At 38.5% G+C, this 24,971-nt stretch overlaps 1 protein-coding gene and 1 long non-coding RNA gene across 3 annotated transcripts in view; one reads left to right on the top strand and one right to left on the bottom strand.

Annotated features, from left to right (window-relative positions):
• The window catches only part of LOC135320279 (uncharacterized), a 150,725-nt gene that overhangs the window by 20,797 nt on the left and 104,957 nt on the right, over nucleotides 1-24,971 (bottom strand). The window contains exons 3-4 of one of the 2 annotated variants that reach the window (XR_010379531.1): nucleotides 20,368-20,496; nucleotides 5,121-5,259 (exon numbers count right to left, since the gene is read on the bottom strand). This is a non-coding gene — a long non-coding RNA (uncharacterized LOC135320279). Of the gene's footprint in view, nucleotides 1-5,120; nucleotides 5,260-20,367; nucleotides 20,497-24,971 lie in introns of those variants that run through there. The other variant, XR_010379532.1, reaches the window with a different exon arrangement.
• Nucleotides 1-24,971, top strand: part of OTC (ornithine transcarbamylase) — a 55,521-nt gene that overhangs the window by 28,154 nt on the left and 2,396 nt on the right. Inside the window, exons 5-9 of the mRNA XM_010992828.3 lie at nucleotides 10,150-10,303; nucleotides 12,221-12,343; nucleotides 17,718-17,771; nucleotides 17,852-18,001; nucleotides 20,385-20,522. Of these exons, the coding sequence (XP_010991130.3) occupies nucleotides 10,150-10,303; nucleotides 12,221-12,343; nucleotides 17,718-17,771; nucleotides 17,852-18,001; nucleotides 20,385-20,522 (619 nt within the window). The remainder of the gene's footprint in view (nucleotides 1-10,149; nucleotides 10,304-12,220; nucleotides 12,344-17,717; nucleotides 17,772-17,851; nucleotides 18,002-20,384; nucleotides 20,523-24,971) is intronic.

Here is a 24,971-nt window from a genome sequence, read left to right as displayed (position 1 = left end):
CCCTTACAACTTGGTCCTGTCTCAGACACCAAAGGAAGGAAAAATCAGATCAAGGAGTGAAAAAAAAAAAAACTAAATAAATATTCAAAATAAAATGTATTGCTCTTTTCTTACTTGACTGCAATAATAAAACCTGTTCAGTTTTCATAATATAGTGGGTGAATTCTCCTTAGCTAAGTTTCAGCTGAGCATTGTGTAATCTGAGGGTGCTCGTGGGGAGTGAAGAGGAGCACTGAGATGGAGCTGTCAACTGATATAGTGGAGGAGCTGGTATGTCAGGGTCCCCAAGACCACCCTCAGGTTCAATGATCCATTAGGAGGATCCACAGGACTCAGCACATGGTCATACTCATGGCTAAGATTCATTATGAAAAAAGGACACAAAGCACAATCAGCACAGGGAAAAGGTGCATGGGGCCAAGTCCAGGGGAGGCCAGGCGCAAGATTGCAAGGGTCTCCTCCCTGTGGAGTCACACAAGTCATGCTTAATTCCCCCAGCAATCATTTGTGACAACATGTGTGAAATGTTGTCTTCCAAGGAAGACCATTAGAAACTCATTGCATGAGACTTTTATTAGGCGCTGGTCACATAGGCACCCTCTGCCTAGCCTGAACCCAAATTCTAGACTCCCAGAAGGAAAGCAGGTGTTCAGCATAATCCATACTGTTTCTACAAACAGTTTAGGTAGTGAGCCATCCGTATTATTCCTAGGTATGGTGGAAACCTTCCCAAAGTCCAAGTTCCCAGATACCAGCCAAGGGCCAAACTTGTAAGCTAGCCTTCTGAAGATATCCATGTGCTATGTTAACTCTTTTTTGCACAACTGGGCTATCATCTCTTTTCTGGATTTTGCCAAACGTCCTTTACCTAGACATAATGTAACTGGCAAGGGAGAGTACTGCACACCCATGGAAGGACAGCCCTAAGATTTGAGTTGTTTCCTCAGTTCAGTGTGGTCCCTGTGGGGCCAAGCTCCCACTGGATAGAACGACTACTGCTCACTTCCCTTTTTGGGAAAGTCTCTTAGTGACTCTTTTCCACCTGCTACTATATTAAAAGACACAAAAGATATACATATACATTCAGTTAAATTTACTTCAGATTTAAGAGTGTTTTCAGATTTTGTCAGTTCTCTGGTGCTCTACTGGGGTTAAGAGTTGGATATTCTATTTTTTTCCCCTCACTCTGGGCTTGTCTTTTTAGAAGTGACACCTTAGTATGACTCAGATCACTTATTCTTTGGAAGTTAAAAATGGATGAAACTTAGCAACAGCAGTGGGACATTATCACTCTAATTTCAAGGCTTTCTGTTTCTTCCATAATGACAGCTGTTCAAGCCTAATGCTCTGAGTCCACTATTGAAAGGTGCATAATAGCTTCACAGTCATTTTCACTTTAATACGGTACTTAGTAAAACGGCTTCAGGAACCATGTGTATGAAGGGCTCCATATAAAATAATGTAACGTTGTTCTACTCTAATTACTTCCCCTATAGATGTAATTTACTTATGGTAGTGATTGCTAAAGTATTTTCTGCCAGTGTAAAACCAGTAGAAAGGAAAATCAGCTAAAACCACTGTTTCCTAGGGCTGCCATACAAACTGCCACAAACTTGGTGGCTTAAAAACAACACAGATCTATTCTGTCACAGTTCTGGAGGCTAGAAGCCCAAAATCAATGTGTCAGGAGGCCATGCTCCCCTTGAAGGCTCTAGGGAAGAATCCTTCCTTGCTCTATTCCTACCTCCTGGTGGCTCTCAGCAATCTTTGGCCTTCCTTGGCTTGTAGCTGCATCAATCCAATCTCCACCTCTATCTTTACCTTCTCTGTGTATCTCTGTGTATCCTCTCCCCTTCTGATGAGAATGTCAGTCATTGGATTTAGGGCCCACCCTACCCAGTATGACCTCATCTTAACTAATCACATCTGCAAAGATGCTACTTGAAACAAGGCCTCATTCTGAGTTTCCTGGTAGATATGAATCTGGGGGACACCATTCAACCCACTACACAACCACATATCCACATGCCCCTGCAGCAACATGGAAGGGTCTCAAATCATTGTCATTTGATAGCTCAAATAATGGAAGTTATAAAGGGATTTGTGGATGAGACACAGTCCTCAAGAGGAGTGAACTATTGTCACATTGAAAGGAATGTTTTGAAAAGCTAGAATACTGTTCTTAAGATATTCATATCAATGATATTAAGACCAAAAAAGGTCATCTTACTTAGGTTTCTTAGTAAAATGTTTTAAAATATTGGCATCTAGTGGGAAATACGTACCTAACTAGGTGCCAATAAATTTGTACCTAATAGGAAATATGGTATCTCTGTGAATATTTACACAGGCCACCAGGAAAGTAGCAGCATGGCAGTTGTATGTCCTTGGATAAATGGTAACAGAAGTCAGTCCTTCACAACATGAACTATGATATATTCATAGTTTAGAGGCAGTTTGCCATAATGTAAAGAGTAGGGGCTTTGAAGCAGGGTTGGGCTTCAGTCCAAGTTACAGCTCATACCACATTGGCCCTGTGGTTTGGACCAGTTGCTTTTGAGTCTTAGGTTCCTCACTTATAAAATGGGGATACAAATACTTATCCCAATCAGTTATATGAGGATAAATCAGATGGTGCTTTTAAGGGACAGGCACACAGAAGAAATTCAGGTAATGTTGATTAAATAAACTTATGGCCTAACTCAATCTCAGGACAAGCTCTGACTCAATTCTGGCCACCTTTGTGGTCTCCTAGAAGCTTATGCTGCCCCAACACAGAAATTCCTATAGCACATTTTGCGGAGGTCATTCTGAATGCTGTTATGCCATACCCATTTATCTCCGACGTCTTCTAAACTACAAACTAACATGTGAGTCAAAATTAACTGGCCATTATAGAAAACTTCCTGAATAAACTGCATATGGCAATTTCATTCAACATCCCTGGGCTTCTTCCAACATCAGCCCATTTGAGAGGAGGCCACCCAGGTGTGCTGAAGGTATTATCTTGTTTCCTCATCATCCTTATATTGATGTAACTAAAATTATAATTTGGGTAGGGATATCAGACCACTAGAATATTCTCCCTCCTAGAGGGAGACAGTTAACAGATTTATTCCTTGACCAATTTACACTGGGGATAAAATCCATGTCTCCTCTAGGACCTTGGCTTGCTTCCATAAAAAATAAAAATAGAAAATGCCCATTTTTGAATGATTATAGGGTTCTCAATGGTGTCATTATGAACAGCCAAAAATTCCTCCCACTGTTCTCCAGTCCGCTGTTCAACTGGTTGGCGATGTCACTGATAACAAACTGGAATTTACGGGGCACACAGTGATTCAAGGCAGGATGGGGACAAAAGGAAGAATGCATGGCAAGACCCTATGAGAATACAACTTCTGTTTGCCTTTGGCTTTTGCAACACACCCACCATGTTCCAATAGTTTAGGAACAACTCAGCTCTTTCTAAGAGCATCAGGATTGTTTCATGATTGCCCATCTCATTAACATCCATGTTTGCTTTTAAGATCTGGCCCAGCACACTACTGGGGTTTGGGGTTTTGTTTGTTTATTTGTTTCTTTCTTTGTTTTTAGTATCTGTTTACCCAACCACATAGACTCTGCATCAGGCTTTCCTGGGGCCATGGGAGACTTTGTTTATGGTATTTATTGTTTTGTTTTGGCTTTCTGGGTGTTTTAGTTAATTTCTAAACAAGTTTTGATTTTATACCAAAGGGAAAAAATATCAAAGAATAATAGAAACTTGAGGTTTGAAAGATCTTTATGAGCTAGTTAGATCAAGCATCCTTTTTATGCCTCTTCCACACCATTCCTTCAAAATTGTTCCTGAGCTGACATGAAAATATCCAATATCAGGGCATTCTTAATATACAGAGCTATCTTGTTCCATTTTTACACAGTCTAACTTTTCTGACCAGAATTCATACAAACTGACTGAGAGTTCTCTTTTAAATTGAGTTAAAATTGATCTTGCTATGACTCTTCTCAATGCTCTTCTGTTTTTTTAGTATCTTCATAAAATCATACATTTGAATATATTTGAAGTTTTCAATTCATTGCAGTTATTATTCTTATTGGTGTGCAAATTGCCCCATATTTGGCCAATGCAATCTGTCTTAGAGTTAGCTACTGGGTCATTCTGACATAACTTTATTAGTCTTTGATAACTCCCTGGCTTTTTGATATGGCAAGATGTTCCAGGCTCATCTTGTACACTTCTTCACTAAGGCTGAGAATTAGCCATTACTCTAAGAAGCCCTAGTTCATTTTCAATTACTTTCAAAATTATGTTTGGGAGAAACTTTCTCTTTTGAAAGATATGGTTTTTTTCTGGTTATTACAGACGTACTCCTTTTGGTAGAAAATACTAAAAGAAATTTTAAAAATATAGCTAGAACCACCAATACTGCCATCACCCAGAAATAATCAAAGTTAACATTTTATCTCCTGAACCATCTTTCCATTTTCAGTCCTATTCCATGCTTCTCCTTTTTCTGCCAACAGCAGGAAAAGAGATGATGGGGAAAAAATAGACCACATTTTAAACATTTAGATGAAATCAAGTTGAATAAATATTTTAAGTTGTTAATTATTTTTTCGAATCCTAATATTGGCAATTAAACATCCAGAGAAAACTGATTGGTGTGAGAAACTTTAAATTTGGGTAATTTGGATTTTGCAAAAACTGTTTTGCTACCATTATTGACACATGCCAAAGATTATCTACAAAGCTGTGGGAATCCACTGGAAAGCAAACAGAACTCTAATATTCAACTGGAATGAAAAGAGCAAAATGAAAAGTCATTACAGAGCCAGAGAGTATTTTTAACTTGTCAACTTTTCATTTCTAACACACATAACACAGCTCTTACAATGTTTAAAGCTGGGATGTTAAATTGATGGAGAGCTATAGAAAGCCCAGATTACTGTTAATGGGCCTATAAGTCCAGCCCGAGTTACAGGTTTGTCATTGTTTCCAGTGAAAGATTTTTCTTTAAAAGATCTTTAGTAGACTGGAAGAAGAAAAATAAGAACAGTGATTTCTCTATGATTTATAGCAGCTTTAAACATAAAGCAGAAAGCAACATCATTGACAAAATAATATTCATTGTCTATTTAAAGGCCTTTAATATCTTTGTTTCTCCAAGTGATTCCAATGTGAAAACAACTTGCGAGTTGCTCCTTTCCCTCCATGTCGTTGAGTCCATTTCACCTGCAGTTTCTGTGGCTGGAGGACTGAAGTGACATTTTCTATTAAGCTTTGTCATACTCTCTTTTGCCCATAGATGCATTAATGTCCAAGAGGCTTTTTCTGCCTATAGGAATATTCTGTACTCTTTGTACTTAGTTTATAGTCCAATATATTAATCTTACGAATTCAGCATTTCTATAAACGTAAAAGATTAAACATTCCTCAGTGGTTCTCAAAGTGTGATCCTCAAACCAGCAGCATAAGCATTTCCCGGAGCTTGGTAGAAATACCGATTCTTTTGGGCCCCAACCCAGACCTACTGGGATCAGAAACACAACTGGCTGCGTTCTAATAAGCCCTCCTGGTGATTCTGATGCATGTTCAAGTTTCAGAACGATTGCTTTAAACATTCACATACTACTTATACAACCACTAAATCAAATACATATTAAATGAACAAAACAAGTGTCCTCAACCATTTAAATATTGATTGCAACTTAATCAAATGCTTTAAAACATTTAATTTAATCATAAGCCTAGCATTTCAGATTTCCTTGAATGCTCTAAATTTTTTAAAAAGGAAAATATACACATAAAACACAACATTGATTACAGAGCTGATGAATATTTTAACAACAAAACTGAGCACAATGCTATTAACATCATAGATTTGATTTTGTTTACATTCTTACCCCTACTTTTTATTCTTATTTTTATATGGTCCTGGAATTTAAATGTATGTGTGTAATTTTACTAGACTGGAAAGAAAAAAAAAATCATCTCAAGAAGCTAGTAATGCAGGTTAAGTGGATTGCTGACCAGTTAGTTTTGGTTGGGTTATAGGAAATGGTTGCTAAGTTCAAGATGAATTAAATTGCAGCTTCTGGCCGCTAGGGTTGAATATGTTTTTATCACCTAGTTTTAGATTTTTTTATTGAAGTATAGTTAATTTACAATGTTGTGTTAGTTTCTGGTATACAGCATAGCAATTCAGTCATATGTGTATGTGTGTGTGTGTGTGTGTGTGTGTGTGTGTATTTTTTTTTCTTCTTCATTATAGGTTATTACAAGATACTGAATATACTTCCCTGTGCTGTATATACAGTAGGACCTTGTTATTTACCTATTCTGTATATAGTAGTTTGTATCTAATAATCCCAAATTCCCAATTTCTCCCTCACTTTTTATCATGGGTTCTGATATTCATTTCCTATTGCTGCTTTTTAAACAAATTACCAGAAATTTAGCAACTTAAAACAACACAGATTTATTATCTTACATTCTGCAGGTCAGAGGTCTAAAATGAGTCCACGGGGCTGTGTTCCTTCTGGAGGCTCCAGGGAAGAATCCAATTCCTTGGCCTTTCTAGCCTGCAGAGGCTGCCTATATCCTTTGGCACATGATTCCCTTCCTCTCTTTCAAAGCTAGCAACTTAGCTAGCATCTTCTTTCATTTCTGACTTCCTGCTTCTTTCTTATAAGGACCCTTATCATTATATTGGACCCATCCAGGACAATCTGCCCATCTCAAGACCCTTAACTCAATCACATCTGTAAAACTTCCTTTGCCATGTAAGGTAACATATTCACAGTTCTGGGTCTTAGGACATGAACATCTTTTGGGGAGCATTATTCTGTCTGCCATAGGATCCTTATTCTGTTTTTCATATGAATTCTGATTTTTTAAAGAAATTAAAATATGGGATATTCTTTAATTTTTGTTTTCGATCTCTGGCAATATATGACCCATTGTGATATTTTTATGATATATATATTTTTAAATTAATTTTTTCTTTTTTTCCCTTTTTTTTCTTAATGGGGGGGTGGTAATTTTAGGTTTACTTGTTCATTTTTTTTTAAACAGAGGTACTGGGAATTGAACCCAGGACCTTGTGCATGCTAGGCATGCATTCCACCACTGGGCTATATAACCTCCTCGCTATTTTTATGATATATTTACCTGGCCTGGTTTCAATATTTTAAAATATATGCCTTTCTGATTGGCATTGTTTTATAGTTAGTTGGGTCACCAAGAAGTTTCATTCCTAGAGAGACAGGAAAGTGAGTTTGAAAATTTAGATTTCTCCTTCAGGACAGTTAACTAAGTTATTAGTTTGGAATAAACAGTTGTATCATCTTTTTAATTGGAAACTGTATATGGCAACGGGTGCTAGTTAACTGCAATACTAGTCTTCTACCTCATATAAGACCACAAATGCTAATGGGCTTGTCCATTTATGTTACAATTTTGACTATTTCTAGGACTATTTGGCTTATAAGTTGTGTTATTTATGGTTTACACACATGAAAAATGGCACATATCTATACTTTATGAACAGAAATATACTTAACAAAACCCCATGAAATATCTATCCATATCTATACAGTTATATATAAGCACTTTCCTACTTACTTAAGTAAATAAATTTAAATGTATGTGATAATAGTCATCCTTCTTTGATATTACAACCATATTTTTGTACATTTTCTTTATATTAGCTCTTATGAGCATCATGGCCTTTTATACATACAACTTGTTTTGCCTAATGATTTTTACTGTAAATGATCACAACTTGACAAATGTTTAAGTTGGTTCTTTTTCCTTTTAGCACTGCCTCTGCTATTTTTAAAATCATTTAGCTTCCTGGCAACAACAGTATTACAGATCTATACTGATTTTATCTCAAGGACATGGAATTAACTATTCTCTAATAGTTTCTGGTTCCCTTTTTATGTACAGAACAATATTAAGACCAAAATTTGGGCACTAGTGATGCTTAACAAGTGTTGAAGGGAGAAAAGATTATAGCTACTGCTGTTGCCATGGGACCACTCCTGTTAGTGACTGAGCTAAAAGGAAAACACAGTTGACCTTTGAACAGCACAGGGCTTAATCCACATATGCACAGTCTGCCCTCAGTAACTGCCATTCCTCAGCATCCATGGATTCACCCAGCCATGGACCATGTAATAGTGTAGTGTTTACCACTGAAAAATATCCATGTATAAGTGGACGTGTGCAGTTCAAACCTATGCTGTTCAAGGGTCAACTGTACTTCTGTTATAAGTGTATAAGATCTTGTTCTTTCCAGTATAACATATCATGTTGTTATCCCTTATTTTTCTCATAGTACGAGATTTCAGCAACTAAGACTTTCCTCCTCTACACTGATCCATTGTTCTACCCAGCAGCAGAGTATCCCATGTTTCTCCCACCTCCTCACTCACTCTATTTTCTAGGACAATGGTTCTCAGGTTTGTCTTCATACTGAAATAACTTGAGGAGCTTCAAAAATATCGATGTGAGTCCCCCAGCAGAGCTTCTGATTTAGACTTCCAAAGGGCAGAATATGGCATCAGAATTTTTACAGCTCCATAGGTGATACTAATGCATAGCCATGGTCGAGAACCTCTGTTCTAGGAGGTGTTGGGCAACCTCAAAAGGCAGACCAGTCACTATTACATGGGAGTATACCACAGAGGGTCCAGGGATACCAACTCCACATGATAAACAAGGCAAGTAAATGCGTGCTTGCCTTTTGGCTGCTTCCGGAGCTCTTGGGATTTTTCAAGGGAGGGAACCACAACTGCTCTTTCAAAATATTCTTGAAAAACTCAAGTGTATAGGACATTGACTTCTCCAGTTGCTCTCCTAGCATCTCCTTGTTTCAGCCTCATCTTTCCTCATCCTTTCTCAACCTTGGTCTAATTACTTCAAGGTTTTCAAAGGCCTTGGTTTTCTCATTTATGAGGTTAAGATAACGTTTACATGTGGTACACACTAAACCTAGCAAAACTCAACAACACATTGTAAAGTTCATGAAAGTCATAAGAGGTTGGCAGCCCATAGTCCTAGCTCCCTAAAATGATTTGAGAGGCTACAACAGAAGTCAGATCTGTTCTGACTGTGAGATTCCAGAAGGTCAACTGCAGTGGCTAACCCAGATTTTTTAAATCCTATCTCTACACACTGTAGGAAGTGATATATATTTTAAAAAGTCCTTTGGGGTCAAACACTCCTCAACCTCCCACTCTCATAGAATTTTAAGTGTCATAAAATTAATAAATTCTTCTGAAATAGGGAATTGATAATTGATTATAATTATAGACCCTGTTGGGATATCTACCTCCATTTAAGTAACTTTCCCATGGTAGAGTTAAAAGCCTGCATTCTGTAGTATGAAACATCAGCATATCTGTACTGGGAAGGGAATTTGTATTGTGCTTTTGAAAAAAGGGGAGAAGATTTAAAATTCTTTTACTGTAATAGCCTGTCTTAGGACAGTGGTTCTGAAACTTTTGAAAGTTCTCTGAGTTACTTGGGAAACTTGGTAAAAGTACAAAGACCCAGCGTCTATCCTATTTCAGGAGCTTGGACTTGTTTATTAGCCTTCACTTAGTTCTGATACACACCCAAGTTTGGGACCCATTCCCTTAGGGTATCAGATAGGTCTGGGTAGCTGGTTACTCTAAAGAAGACGGCCTTAATTTTTCTCTGTATATCTTGTTTTTGGTATTGTTCCTTTTAACTTTACCAACTGCCACATATCAATGATAATTCATCATCACAACTGGTAGGCCTACAATTGGTTTCTTATCTCATCTCTGTAAAAATGCTAAAAGCAGTAGTCACTGGCTAAGACATCAGTGGAACAACATCTGGCTTCTTTACTGACTACGTGTTTATTATTAGTTTTTCAATCTGTCATGTTGATAGGTAGTTGTAACATAATAAAAGTTCCAATTTATTAGCATTTCTTATCACTATTTAAGATCCTAATATATGTATGTGTATGCATGACTGGGACTTTGTGCTGTACACCAGAAAATGACACATTGTAACTTACTGTACTTCAATTAAAAAAAGATCCTATATTAAAGAAGGAATTATTGATCATAATCAACTTTGATTGATCTTTTCTTGGTCTGCCGCAGTGTGTTGTCTAGCATGACAGATGCAGTGTTGGCGCGAGTGTATAAACAATCAGATCTGGACATCTTGGCTAAAGAAGCATCCATCCCAATCGTCAATGGGCTGTCCGATTTGTACCACCCTATCCAGATCCTGGCTGATTACCTCACGCTCCAGGTTGGCTTATTTCTTTGCCTAACACAAGAGCAAAATCAATAAATAATCCCTAACTAGCTCTACATGGAAGCATTTAAATCATGGTATTGATGTTTTGTTTTCAAATATCATCTTGGCAAAGAATTATAGCATATGTGTGCATCTAGATATCCAGCAAAGACAGGGCATTGTGAAAAACAGATTATAAGATAATTCTATTCTCAAACCTTTTTCCAACCATTTTTAACCCCTCTCTCATCCCCTGTTCTTTCAATCACTTTGCTTTTTGGTGCCATATTTAACATGGTGGATGAACAGGGAATGCTGGAGCACAGAAAATCGAAAATCTTTATGTAATCCCACATACATCAGGCTCTGTGACTTGGGAGTGAAGATTAGTGGAGAGTGCTCTGAATATTCAAAATGGTCAATGATTAAACCACTTTCTGAGAAGGAGTCCATTTTCTACCATTTTAATAAACTGTTTAAGACTGGAGTTAAAAGCATGCAGAATTTATAGAATTGAGGCTCAAACTTAGCCACGGCCCTTCAAATTAAGAACGTTAATAACTTTGAAAGATTCATCCCATTTGGTTTACCACAGCCAATCTACATAGTCTTGCCACTGGGAATTCTGACAACCATACCTTCTGTGTCTATGGACTATTCTGGGGAGACAGGACAAACTGGATAGGTCCATCTTCCTCCTCATTTGAATAAGCTACACACGTGCAAATGTGAAGTTAAACTCAAAAGTAAACTCTTTGGTAATGAAGATAAGATTAATGCAGAGAGGGTGATATAACAATGTTAGATACCAAGTGACTGTTTGTAGGTGTGGCTTTACATATACGCCAGATTATGTAATGCTTCCCCCTGGGGCTTCATCAGTACTATATTAATACATTCACTGATGGACAGTGAAATGTTCTATTCATCATATTGTCCCCTGCAGGACCTGGAACCATGCACTCATAAAGGACATACTCAAAGTAGGAGTTGAATGAATAAATAGCACCTTATTAAGAGCATGGAGTCGAAATCAGATGGACCTGGATTTAAATCCTAGCTTTGCCACCCAGTAGTTCTATGATCTCCAAATTAGTTAGCCTTTCTCTTTAAAAAAATCTTACCTTTATAAATATATAAATATATAAAATATATGAAACCTATAGACACTTGAAGAAAAGTAAAACACCCATGTGCCCATTATACAGTTTTGCCAAATATTACTATAGAATTTTTTGTTTTTAAAGAAAATATTACAGATGGGGTTGAAGTCCACTGTGTAACTCTCCCTGATCCCACTTCCTCCAACCCCACAAAGAAATTTTTATCCTGGTGTTTGTAGTTATAATTTCCAAGCATGTGTTTATACTTTAACTGCACATGTCAATACCCATAAACAACCAAGAGTATTAACGGGCATGTTTTTCAACTTTATATAAATGGGAACATACTCAACTACCATGCTACACTGTTCTAGGTGCGTTGTATTTCTCCTTTTCTATACCAACAAGTGTAAGCTTCGTAAAGGCAGTAATTTTTGTCTTCTTTGTTCATTGTAACATCTCTAGGGCTAAGAACAGTGTCTGGACATTGATGGGTCTCAATTTGTTGAATGAAAGAATAAATACAACAAAGGTTCAGATTTGAAATATATGAAAATATGAGTCTCTATATGAGCTCATATAATGTCTTGGCTTAAGATATTTGGACAATTTGCTATTTTTTTGTGATTGTACCTTCATGTTATCAAAATGCCCTGTATAATGCAAAAAAAAGTAGTTTATTCATTCCAACAAAGCCTTTAAAATTGAGATGAAGACTGCTTCCTTTATTTTCCTTATTGATTGTTCTTAATAACTATTCCTAATAATTGTTTCACATAATTGAATTTCCTCTCAGATGTAATCTCCTCCAACCTTTGCCTTTCAGGAACACTATGGCTCTCTGAAAGGCCTTACCCTCAGCTGGATTGGGGATGGGAATAACATCCTGCACTCCATCATGATGAGTGCAGCGAAATTCGGGATGCATCTTCAGGTGGCTACTCCAAAGGTAGGGAAACTTTCTGCCTTGAAACTAACCCCCTCTTAAATTATTCACAGACGTAATTACCTAGTGAAAAACAAACCTCTCTTTTATTCAAGGAGAGCACAGGTGAGCCCAGAAAATTTAAGTTATATTACTAGCCCTACTATAAAAGCTCTCTGGACTCTTGAGTGCCCAATTTCGGATCTCTATAATAAGAGATAGTCTTGGCTGATGTCTTTCATCCTGTGAGTCTGTGTTAAAAGCACATCTGAAATATCCCTTTGGATGCCCTGAAACCAGCCATTATGATAACTGGCATTCCTGTGCATTGCTATCACAAAGGTATAAGAAAGTAATGAAATCCAGACAGTGCTCCAAGGCATGGGGAGGATGCTGTCATTTTTCGAATACTACAATTTGGTAAAAAAAAAAATCAATCTAATGTGAAGGACAAAGTGATGGCGTCTACACCAGCTTGATATTTCAGAACTCAGATTCAAGGGCGCTTTTAAATCTGAGTCCTGGCTGTGAAGTTGACCTCATGTACTTCCTACCTATCAGCCTCCCACAGAATGTATGGAAAATGTGGCTTCTTTTATAGGTCCAGAGTAACCCTTTTGATACACAAGAAACTAGTAATAATTGTCTCTGAGAAGTGGAACTGGGAAGTTCAAGGATAGAGGTAGGAGGGAGACTTTGTTTCCACAGCAAATCCTTTTATATGGTTTGATTTTTTTAACATGTAAATATTCTGCCAACACAAAAACATAAATTCATAAATAAATACACCCAAATAAAAAAGTGCAGATCCCCTTAGGAGAAGCTCTATGTTAAGATACTCCCAGCCTCATACAGAATAAATAGGACTTTTAGGGGATAAAAACTAATCCTGTAAGAGATTCATACACAAACCAGCCCTAAAGGATCCCCACAGAACCTTTTATATACCCCGTCTCTACTGAATTCTTTGCACCATTGTGTTTCTCATTACATATAATTTCCTATCAGGAGTCTTTTGAAGGGAAAACTCCCCTAAAGAGAAACCATTTCAGAAACGAAGTAAGAGAATTGACCTTCTCATTAAGAGATGATGATTCAAAATATTGTGCACCCGGGTATTTCTGACCAAGCATGTGTTTGCTGTTGTCTCAGTAGTCACTGCTGTGCGTTCACTTCGATGATCTAAGACATTCAGAGCTGAATATGTGAGGCCTAAAAATCCCCCACCCCTGCTTCTGCTTCTTGAGTTTAAGATGGACTGAGGGATTTCTGGGGATATGGGACTATCAGTGCTAAAAACCAGGAGGGTCACAGGCGAACCAGGGTGATTTGGTCACCCAAGCGCCATGTCAGGCACAGTCCCACAGCAGGGGGCTTCAGCCTGATCCGACCAGTGAGTTCTGGCATGTAGGTTATGACCCAGAGTCTTCCCAACCTGGGACAAGGAAGGTAGGCTCTTATCCTTGGAAGCGGTCATTGGTCAAGGGCAGGGTGGGGAGGTGGGGTGGTGAATCCCCTGGCACTTTTGGCAGGAAAAGCAGCCAGCTAGCCAGAGGCCAACTGCTGAAGAACTATGAGTGGTAGGTGTTCAAAGTGCACTGAAATTGGGAGAGGGAGCGAAAGCTATAAAATGGGGTCCTCTGACGGCATCTGGGTGGAGCACCAACGTTGTCTGCTGCATCCCGCCAAAGCCAAATAAAACCAACAAAACCAAACCAAATGCTTTTCCCTAGTGTTCTTGCCAAACCAGTTTGAGTCAGCGCACCTTGCTGCCTTAGTTTCCCAGGACTGCCATAACAAATGACCACAAACTGGGTGGCTCCAAACAACAGAAATGTATTCTCTCAGCTCTGGAGACCAGAAGTCCAAAGTCAAGGTGTTGGCAGGGCCATACTCCTTCCAAAGCCTCGAGGGGAGGATCCTTCCTTGTCTCTCCCCACTTCTGGCAGCCCTAGGCCTTCCTTGGCTTGTGGCTGCATCACTCCAATCTCTGCCTCCATCTTCCTCCCTTTATGCTCGTGTTTCTCTGTCCAGTGTTCCTCTTCTTACGAGGATAGCAGACATATTAAATTCAGGCCAACCCAAATCCAGTATGACCTCCTTTTAACCAATTACATCTGCAAAGACCCTATTTCTAAAAAACACCATATTCTGGGGTTCTGGTTGGGAATGAATTTTTGGAGGACACACTTCTACCTAATACACTTGCCATAGGAGAAATGTCAGGCATAGGCAGCAGCATATGTTAGAAGTCACCCTATCATAGTAATAGGGGGACTGAGTTTGGGGACTCAGAGAGCTAACTCTTACAACAGATAATTCTCTTCCATTCAGCATCAGCATGAACTGAAATAAAGGGCCAGATCTGACATGTGTATAAAGTGGTTCTTCTTCATTTTATGGGAAGAGTTAGCACACGCTCACTACAAATCTAGTTTGGAGAAAGGCTCTATATTAATGCAAACTATTACTGCATTTAGTTTTTACAGATAAAACATACATTAACAATAATTGTTCCCTGCTATAAGGTGTTTTTGGAAAGGCTTTATTCTGTTGGAGAAATATATGGTTTCAACATTTTATTGCATGTCAAAGATGTTTTATTAACGTCAAAGGAAAAATTCCAATATTATAGAGTAATTTCAGTGCTGTTCTTATGCAGAAACTTATTTAAATGATAAAGAGTACTAAAACCTGGTTAAATCTTGGTGGGAGGGAGTACGACTTTTAAAAAGTCTTCTGGAAAATCTGAAGTGCATAAGTTGTTCCATCAATTTATAAATAGACCTATTTCCTTTAAAGATAAAGCAAGACTTGTAAATTTAAGAAGCAGTTGTAGGGGAATAGCTCAGTGGTACACCTCATGCTTAGCATGCACAAGGTCCTGGGTTCAATCCCCAGTACCTCCATTAAAATAAAAAAAGCACTGAAAAGTTTCCAAAGCCATAATTCATCTATTTCCCCATTCTTCAAGCAAGAATAACTTACATGCTCAAGAAAACATAATTTTGTCCTTGATTGTAAAATTGCTCCATAAACTATTGATGGTAATGATTTTAACATTGTTCTAAGTGAATATTTAGATGGAACTGGGTTTGTTAATCACCTTCTTAGTCTGGTTTTAAGATTTATGTAAAAGCCAATGAGTGGTTTAGTATTGAAAGCTGAGCTGTGAGTAAAGCATTCCTTTTTGTATTCTCAGTCATGGCCCAGTGCATGCAAGGTTGGGTGATTTTCTAATTTCCAAACCTCTCTGTTGGTTCTCTAAGTACTTATTGATTCTTTCTCTAAGAATGATTATACTTAGGGAGTAGAAAACTTGCCTTCCAAAGGGAAGGCTGAATTTTCAGGGCGGGAGGTACATGGGGTAATAGCCCAGCCGCTTCATTTATGTTCACCAGTATGAATGGTCACAACATTAATTCCTAAATTAGCAAGCCTTTATCAATTACCTCTCCCAAATTCCAATATACAAAGCTCCAGAATTTATGGCTATTTGAGGATGATAAAGCTGCCAAAATGCCTGCAGGCATCATCATCTGAGCAGTCTCTTTCCTCAAGAATTCTGTAATGAGAGAGGGAACTATGATAGACAATCGTATGCAAATAAACGCAATTTCAAATGAATAAACCTGAACATGCCTGTCGTGGGTTGAGTTTCCTGGGAAGCAGTCTCTGAGAGAGTTCAGCCTGCAGGATGTGCTGGATGTTTATTAGGGCGTGCCCTTGAGAAGGGGGGGGGGCGGGAAGGAAGCAGGAGTGGCAGAGGGAGGGAGAAGCCAAGCTGCGATGCAGGGCCAAGAACAGCCTCGGCTGACCTTATGGAGAGTTCTAGATCTGAGATGGCCATTTAGGGCTGTCCTGAGTTGGGAGGAGGGAGTCAGGTTTTCATGCCCTCCCGTCAGTCACTGAATGCAGTTGGCCTTGGAAGGGTATGTGACCTTGGGTGACTCGGCTCTCTGCAGCTGAGGCAGTGCCCAGAGAGGGCTGACAGCTGAAAGCTATCTTCCGGCAGCACGCCCAGCAGCTGGGGGAATCAGCCCTTTATTCATGAAGGGGGGTCTGGGTGGCACATCACAGCACCCATCACAATTCCCTACTGAGAATTTATTAAAACCAAGTTATGATAAATTCTAAGATTTCAGGAGGATGAGAAGCATGGAGGAAGGTGAGAATAATTATGGTGTTTGGACTGACAAGCCTTTCACATGGAGGGTCTGGAGGTGAGGCTGGGCTACAGTTTTGACAAGGGAGGAGCTGACAAGTTCCGAAGAAGATGGGCCCAGGAAGGGAAAAAGGGGAGGTGTTCAAGGGCAAAAGGCTGTGATGGGCAAGACATGTACAAGGATGACAATGAGATTGGTTTTCCTGCAGCAAGATGTTGAGAAAAATTAAAAGAGACAGAAGCAGGAGATGTCGGCCTGGAGCCTTGATACCCTTAATCAGCTTCGACTTAAGAAACAAGTAGTAAACATTGAAAGCTTCAAAGAAAACAATTCTTGCTGCTCTGCACGGAACAGACTGGAGATGAGGATGGAGGCAGAGGGGCTACCTGTGGGATTTGGAATAGCTTGGGGGGCTTTAGCTGTTCCCACTGTGTCCCCTCACCTAGGGTTGAGACCAGGGTGAGGAGGCGAGGTGCTTATGGTCTAAAATTTGTGCTTGCACGACTCTGACAGCGAGTGCCTCCTTAGATTTGGTGCCGAAGCACCTTACTTGCCTCACCCAAGCCCCTACCCTGCCCTCACCAAACCATCCCGAACAAATACATTTCAGCGAAAACAGTATACTTGCTGTGAAAATGCCATTTCAAAGCAAGCGCCCTGCACTCAGAACACCTGCCGGTGAGCGCAAAAGAATAAGATGTGTGCATGTGGGCTCTTAGCATTTAACTGAGGGGGAGAGGGAAGGTTTTTCTGAGGAGGAAACATTTTAGCTGAGACCTGCAAGCATTATCCACATGGAGTGGGTGGGAAAAAGCATTTCAGACAAAAAAGGCATTAAAAAGAAAAACAGCTTGTGGAAAGACTCTGAGACAAAAATGCATTAAGTTGTAGAATTACGTATATAATCCTCTTAAACTATTAGAGGAAAAAGAAGACATGCTACCAAGAGTTAGAAAGCACCGCACCCCGTTGGTTTGAATGACTAAAGAGGGCAAAGATCATAAAAGAAAAACAGGGCAATTGATTAACTTTTTAAATTCCCCAAACCACTATGAAGATTGCAAATTCTAGATGGCAGTATCTTATTCTACTAAACATGGCTGGGCTACAACTTACAGCAAAAAAGGGAGAGAGAGAATATTGTTGAAAGGACAATAATGCATACTTTCTTACATATGAGAAAGTATAAATAATAAAATTACCTAAATAGCTGTTAATTCTTCCCCCTGCAGGGTTATGAGCCGGATCCCAGTATAACCAAGTTGGCAGAGCAGTATGCCAAGGAGGTATGCTCCTTATATGCAAAGTCCAAATTGTCCTTCTCTGTCCCATGAAGTTCTCTAACCAGCTTGTTTGTGTCTGCTAGAATGATACCAAGCTGTCACTGACGAATGATCCATTGGAAGCGGCTCGTGGAGGCAATGTATTAATTACAGACACTTGGATAAGCATGGGACAAGAAGAGGAGAAGAAGAGGCGGCTCCAGGCCTTCCAAGGTTACCAGGTTACAATGAAGGTACAAATTGATGCCTCTCTGAAGGTTCATTAATTCCATTCATAAAGGTCAGAAGCATCTAATCACTCATTCACTTTGGGGAGAGCAGACTGTCCTTTCATTCCCTATAGAGGACTCACTGACTATCCCCCAGTGATTTCTCTCCTCCTGAAGATTAGCTATGTCCTTTGGAAAGACACTTTTGCCCGGGATGAAGGAATTTGCAGCCCAGGCAGAAGAAAGAAGCAAGCTTTTCCCTCTCACAGCGCTGGAGACATTGGAATGCTTCACTCTTTTTTTAGAGACATTACGTTACTTTTGTTGCAGTTTCTTCTGATTTCTCTAAGAAAAGCTCCTTAATTCTGTACTTCAGGCTAGTCCTTGCCTCTGTTTTCTAAGGACTCTCAAGTTCAGTTGAATTTTACTACCTGCCTCCAAGGCATTCCCAGGAGAATCCCATCTAATTGGATGCCTTTCATGAAGATTGAAGCAATGCTTCTCAATCTCGAGCATGCCTTAGACTTGCCTGGAGTTGTTCCTACACAGCTGGCAGGAACCGCTTCTCCAGGGATTCTGAATCAGTAGGTCAGGGGTGGGACCCAAGAATTTGCATTTCTGCCAAGTTCCCAGGTGATGCAATGCTGCTGCTCCAGGGTCATGCTTTGAGAACCGCTGTTCTGCAGGAATACCCTCAAAGTCAGATGTACATTGGGATTCTGTTTGCAGAGCAACTAATTTGTTTTGGTGGAGAAAGTGATTGAGCAATTCCAATAGATATTTTATTGATAAAGTAAAATATAAATATAAGCTCCTTATTTATACATGACAACGGAATGAATTTTGAAAAATAAAAAGTAAAAATGTATTTTCCCCATCCCCTTCACAGTGACTATTCTCAGAGGTAGCCACTGTTAAACAATTTGTTGTGTCTCTTTGCAGACCTCTTCTGTGTACTTACATATGCCTACACACACACACACACACAAATATTGATTTATCATAAATGGTAGATTAGACGTATTATTCTGACTTATTTTTTTCCAAATAACAAATCTTAGGTTTTCTTGTCCATTCACTTAGATAGTTTTCATTCTTTTTAACGGCTGCATTGAATTCCAAAGTATGAGTGGACCATATTTTACTTAAAATGTTTCCTGTTGAAAAATTAGGCTATTTCCAATTATGCCGATTATAAACAATGCTGCAATGAAGATCCTTATCTATATTTCTTTCTGCAGGTATTACTAGAGAATAGATCCCTAGAAGAAGAATTTCTGGGTGAAGTGGCATATACTTTTTAAAATACAAGGAATGTTGCTAAATTGCCCATCCAAAAAGGATTGACAATTTAAACTCCCTCCACGCTCTCTCCATTCTTCGTTGCTATTTACATTTTGAATATTTAAAAATCTATATCTCATGCTTTTTAAAATTTTCATTTCTCTGATTACTAATGGGGTTAATTTAAACATCTTTGCAAGTTTATTAGCCATTTCCGTATCTTTTTTCTATAAAACTGCTGTCATATCCATTCATATCATCATATCACATCACATCATATCATATCCTTTGCCCGTTTTCTATTGTTTTTTGTACAAAACCAAAAAATATTTAGTACAAAGGTAGTAATTTTGAGGTAAGAAGCTATGAGGAAATGTAGTTTTGAATCTGTAAGTGAACAATGAAAATGGATGGGAAAATGTAACTTTCAGGCATTAACTGTTGGAGAAAATTAAAATTGTTAGGACATTTGCATTAAGAATGAACCATCTAGAATATGAAAATGAATATATGTATGTATATGCATGACGGGGACATTGTGCTGTTTACCAGAAATTGACACATGTAACTGACTGTACTTCAATTAAAAAAAAAAAGAATGAAGCATCTAGTGCATAGTGCCCATAATCCTGTTTAATGCACTCCTATCTCAGAGCTCTTTTTCAAAATTTTTTTTAACTAGTAATGAAGTATGCTTCAAGTGCTAAAGACAATAATTTGGAGATAAGCTAATAATATAACAACAAGGATATAAAAGCAACCTTTAAAATATGCTGGGGTATAATTGGTGACTTTTGCTATCAGCCACATATTACAATAGTAGAGCTCTTTATTGAAACGTCCACTATCCCACTAGACAGAGTACCAGAAAACTGAGTTAGTGGTTTAATTTGGAGTGATAGTCTTCCAAATTAAAAATGACTATAAAGGTTTGTAAGCTGAAAGTACCATATGCATTTCCACTGGGTGCCTTGAGCTTAAACCCTCACTCTTCCCCTTGATCTCTCCCTTTGCATTGACCTCCGACTCTAGGTCAGAGTCAGAGACTCTGACTCTGAAGACGACAAATGTGATAGCCGCATAAAATAGTCAAAACACAGTCTTACCTTCATCTTTTCTTTAGACTGCTAAAGTTGCTGCCTCTGACTGGACATTTTTACACTGCTTGCCCAGAAAGCCAGAAGAAGTGGATGATGAAGTGTTTTATTCTCCACGATCGCTAGTCTTTCCAGAGGCTGAAAACAGAAAATGGACAATCATGGTAAGCAAGAAATGGAGACTGGAGGATAGGGAGTTCTCCATGTGGCCCCAACTTGGTCATTCGTGCTTTTTGGTAAATAATAAGCAACCAGGATTATCCACCTACATTACTTGCTGATACAGCATCTATTTTTTTCCTCAGAAAGTTCATAATAGAGTATTATTGCTTATTAGCATTTATTGTGTATTTTTAATGGAGTAAAAGTGATCCCCATCTAAATATACCTATTTTAGTCCAAACTCTTACTGTTGTTGATCAGCCTGGGCACCTGCCACCATTGCCTGCCAACCATTATAAGTTGTATAATTCTTATGCAATAATTTTGTAATCCCCTTGATAATGTTTATAGAAGCCCCTAATTCAGTGGCTGGCACAAAATGGGCATTCAAAGAAATCTTAATTCCTTCCTCCCCTCTTTCTTCCTTTCTCTCCTTGCCTAGATAATTGTTTTGGTTCTCTACTAACTTTAGCCATACGGACACGTTTGTTTTTAGATATAGAACATTTGCAGAATTGCAGCAAAACTAATCTTAAAAATTATTAGTGTCTTTAACAAAATGCCACTAGTTTCATCTTCATCACCACTATTCTAGGAAATATTAACTTCACATCTCTGCTTCACAGTATCTCAAACATTACTTTCCTCTCTGGAAATCAGAATACTCAAGTGCCACAATTTAGTACCGCTTTTAGTGATTTAACTCATCTCAATTACTAAACCGTCCAGAGTCTAACTGTCAAACAATAGAGTCCACTCCAGGTTAATAAAGAAAAAGGAATTTGTTCAAGTTTTAGACACACCTCCCATAATCTCTTAGGAAAGAGAGTGCAGTGAATCATTCTTGTATACCACATATTCAGAAACAACACAGGCAGGAACATTGCCCAATAACACTGTGGTTATTTTGTAGCCAAAACACCACTGACACAGCCACACATAGCCTGGTACCTAATGCCCTGGAAACTAAATGTCAGATACTCCATTATAGCTTCCCCAGCTGAACCAGATACCTCCACCTGCATATGGACCACAAGATCCAATTGACCAAATATGGCTTCCACTACATGTTCACTTATGGTTCCAAGTCACAATGGCTCCAAGATGCAGCTGAGTGGCATGCCTGCACCCCAGGTGCAAGGGGGTCTGAGATATGTAGTTTATAGCTTTCAACATCTGGAGTAGACAGAAACAAGCTGGAAAGGACTGTCTGCTAATTATTTATATAATCTATAAATAGGGGTAGATAGGGTTATTGTGATCATTAAAATAATACATGTAAAGCATTTCATGTTATCTAATACACTGTAAATATTGTTATTATAATTATCACCATTATCATCTTCATTGTTGATCTAATGCAGTGACCAGAAGAGATCTGAGCTCCATTCTGGCTGATTAGAAGCCAATCATGACTCCCTTTGCAATGAAAAGTTGTACATCAGAATAGACTCATAGACAGAGAATACAGACTTGTGGTTGCCAGGGGGGTGGAGGGTGGGAAGGGATAGACTGGGATTTCAAAATTGTAGAATATATAAACAAGATTACACTGTATAGCACGAGAAAAAAAAAGTTGTACATCAGGCCTAAATTTGTCTAATAAGAGGGATGATATTTGTTTTACTGTACCTTCCAGCTTGCCACCTCAGGACATTAACTTTTGGCTAAAATGATAATTGTCATGTCATCTAGAAGCTTTAATGTCCATTAGGGATCACCTAGGGATCTAGTTAAAGTGCAGATTTGGATTTAGTGGGTCTGAGATGGGGCCCAAGATTCAGCATTTCTAACAAGCACCCAGGTAATGCAGATGCTGCTGTCCTGCAGCCCACATTTTGAGTAGCAAAGATCCAGATGACAAAAAAGAAAATGTGAGCTCTCCAACCATATGCCTCAGGAAGAAATGTAGCAAAAAATTTTCCTCAAGCTCTATTCTTTATCAGAATATGACTGAAGTTATAAAGGTAAATCAACCCAAATCTGTTAAAGGTCCTTTCTAGAAATTCGGTGGGGGGAGGTAGAAATTAAAAGTAAGCTTTCTAAAATATCATTTATGAAGATGCTCTGCACTTCTGAATTTTTAAAAAGCTTACTAAGTACATATTTTAATTGAATTTACTTTAAAAATTAAGTACATAATGTATTCACATAGTTGAAGTGTTTACAAGAATATATCTGCCTGCGTGTGCATATATATATATACATACACACAGTGAAATCTTATGCCCACCCATTTTCCATCTTTCTAAGTCCTACCACCATCTCTCCATCTCCCACCTAGCTGAGGTACCCATTTGCCCTAATGGGAAAATACATTTTAAAGAAAACAAGAGGCATGGTCATATTAAAAGAAGGTAGAGAATCTAATCTCGACTAGGAGTGAGGAGATGTGAATTCTCTGTCTTTGATACTAGTCAGCTGTGTCATCTTGCATAAGTGTTACCTCCCTAGGTCCCAGTTTCCTCACAGATAAAATAAGCAGATCAAGCTATATAGATGGCAAATATTTTTAATCTTAGGTCCGCAATCTCATCAACAGGCTACTTAAAGTCCTATGTTCAGAAGGTTCTAAGCTTGCCTGTGGTCTTGGAAAGAAAAAGTGGCAAAACTGACTAGTGATATCTGCAATGAATTCTGGAAGGGAGGTGGTGACACACATGCTATCTTTTTTATGTCTCTGAGTCATCTGATTAGAGTCAAGTTCATTTCGGCAGTCATATACTGAGTGTCTACTGTGTGCCAGGCCCGCTGCCAGGCATTGGAGATTTAAAAAAATGAATATTGTGCAGTTCCCACACGGTCTGTACAATTCATAGAAACATGACATTTTCAAGTGGGATGAGATTGTCTAAGTCTAAATTCCTATTTTATAGGCCAAGAAATTCTTCTTAGCTTATTTAGAATGGCATTTAGGTTCAGCACTGCTGTGACAGTTTTTTCTGGGATGTTCCAAAGGCACAACACGTGTTTTCCTCTAGAATTTCCCTATCCAATACAGTAGCCACTAGGCACATATGGCTATTTAAATTTAGACTTAAGCTAATTAAAATATAATAAAATATAAGATTCAATTCTTCAGACATACTAACCACATTTCAAGTGCTCAATAGCCACATACGGCTGGTGGCTGCACTATTTGTATTTGACAGCACAGACATAGAACATTTCCATCATTGCAGAAAGTCCTACTGGATAGCACTACTGTCTAGAGAATGATTTCTACACACATAATTTCAGGACAGAAGAAGGAAGGAAAGATACAATCTTGCCTCAAGTCCTAAGGTGCCCATAATGACTGATGTAATAACTAAATAAGCCGAAGGGCTTGTTCTAAAAGCATAGAACATTTTTAAAGCAAAAGTGCACTCTTTCAGTACTCAGGGGAGCTTTTTAAGGCCTCCATGCTGGGTGATTTCCAGCAGTGCTGTTCAGAACACTCCAATAATCACATAATTCTCTCCATAGTGCACAGGCCTTTGGATCTGTTGAAAAAAACAACACGCACACCCTCTCTTCCCCACAAAGTTTGCTTTTGTATTTTTCAATAATGAGTAAAGCTGAAGGACTCACGAAAAGTCAGGTAGTTTCATTCCTCTGCCTACAAACTTTACTGTGGAGCTGAAGTAACCTAAAGGGACCCCAAAAATCTGACACTTCAAAGTACTGCTATCAGGATGACCCTTAGAACTACAACGATATTGCAGATGTAATTCACAGTCTTCTATAGTCTCTTCTCTCCAAGTCAGGGGTGCCAGATAAAATACAGGATACCTGGTTAAATTGGGGTTTCAAATAAACAATAAATAATTAGTATAGATATGTCCCATTCAATTTCTGGGAACATATAGTTTAAAAAAATTGTCATTTATCCAAAATGCCAATTTGTCTTCCTTCCTTCTTTCCTCCCTTCCTCCTCTTCCTTTCTTTCACTAAATCTGGCATCTCTACTCCAAACTGATTAAGATTTAACATTTGAAAATAAATTTGACACATATAATGACATTAAAAACAAAACCAAACCTGAGATGTTGTCCCAGGAAACCATAAAACAGCCTAAAATATTTTACCTGAAGGATGTTCTTATCCCAGAGTTTGACCTTCCCATTTTCTTCTTGTCATTCAGATCTCAATTTAAATGTCATTCCTTTAACAAGGTCTTCTCTGGCCACCCACTCTTAAGTGGTTCCCCAGCCTCCTTCATCCTGTTTCTTATTTTATTTTCTAATAACATCTGTTACTATTTGATATTTTCTTATTTGTTTGCTGCCTGTCCCTTCCGTATAATGAAAATTCCTTCATAAGAGCATTGATATTGTCTGTAATATCCTTCATCATACCTAGAATGGTGTCTGACAAATGGTACCTGACCCTAAATATGTGCTCAATACATTTTTGTAGCCTAAAGGCAATATAGAGTACTGGTTGGTTCTAGAACGTGGGCTTTGGAA

Source organism: Camelus dromedarius, chromosome X (genome assembly GCF_036321535.1).
Source record: "Camelus dromedarius isolate mCamDro1 chromosome X, mCamDro1.pat, whole genome shotgun sequence".
NCBI classification, from domain to species: Eukaryota; Metazoa; Chordata; class Mammalia; order Artiodactyla; family Camelidae; genus Camelus; species Camelus dromedarius.
Note: the sequence above shows the minus strand (reverse complement) of the source record. Positions and strands in the feature narration are given on the sequence as shown.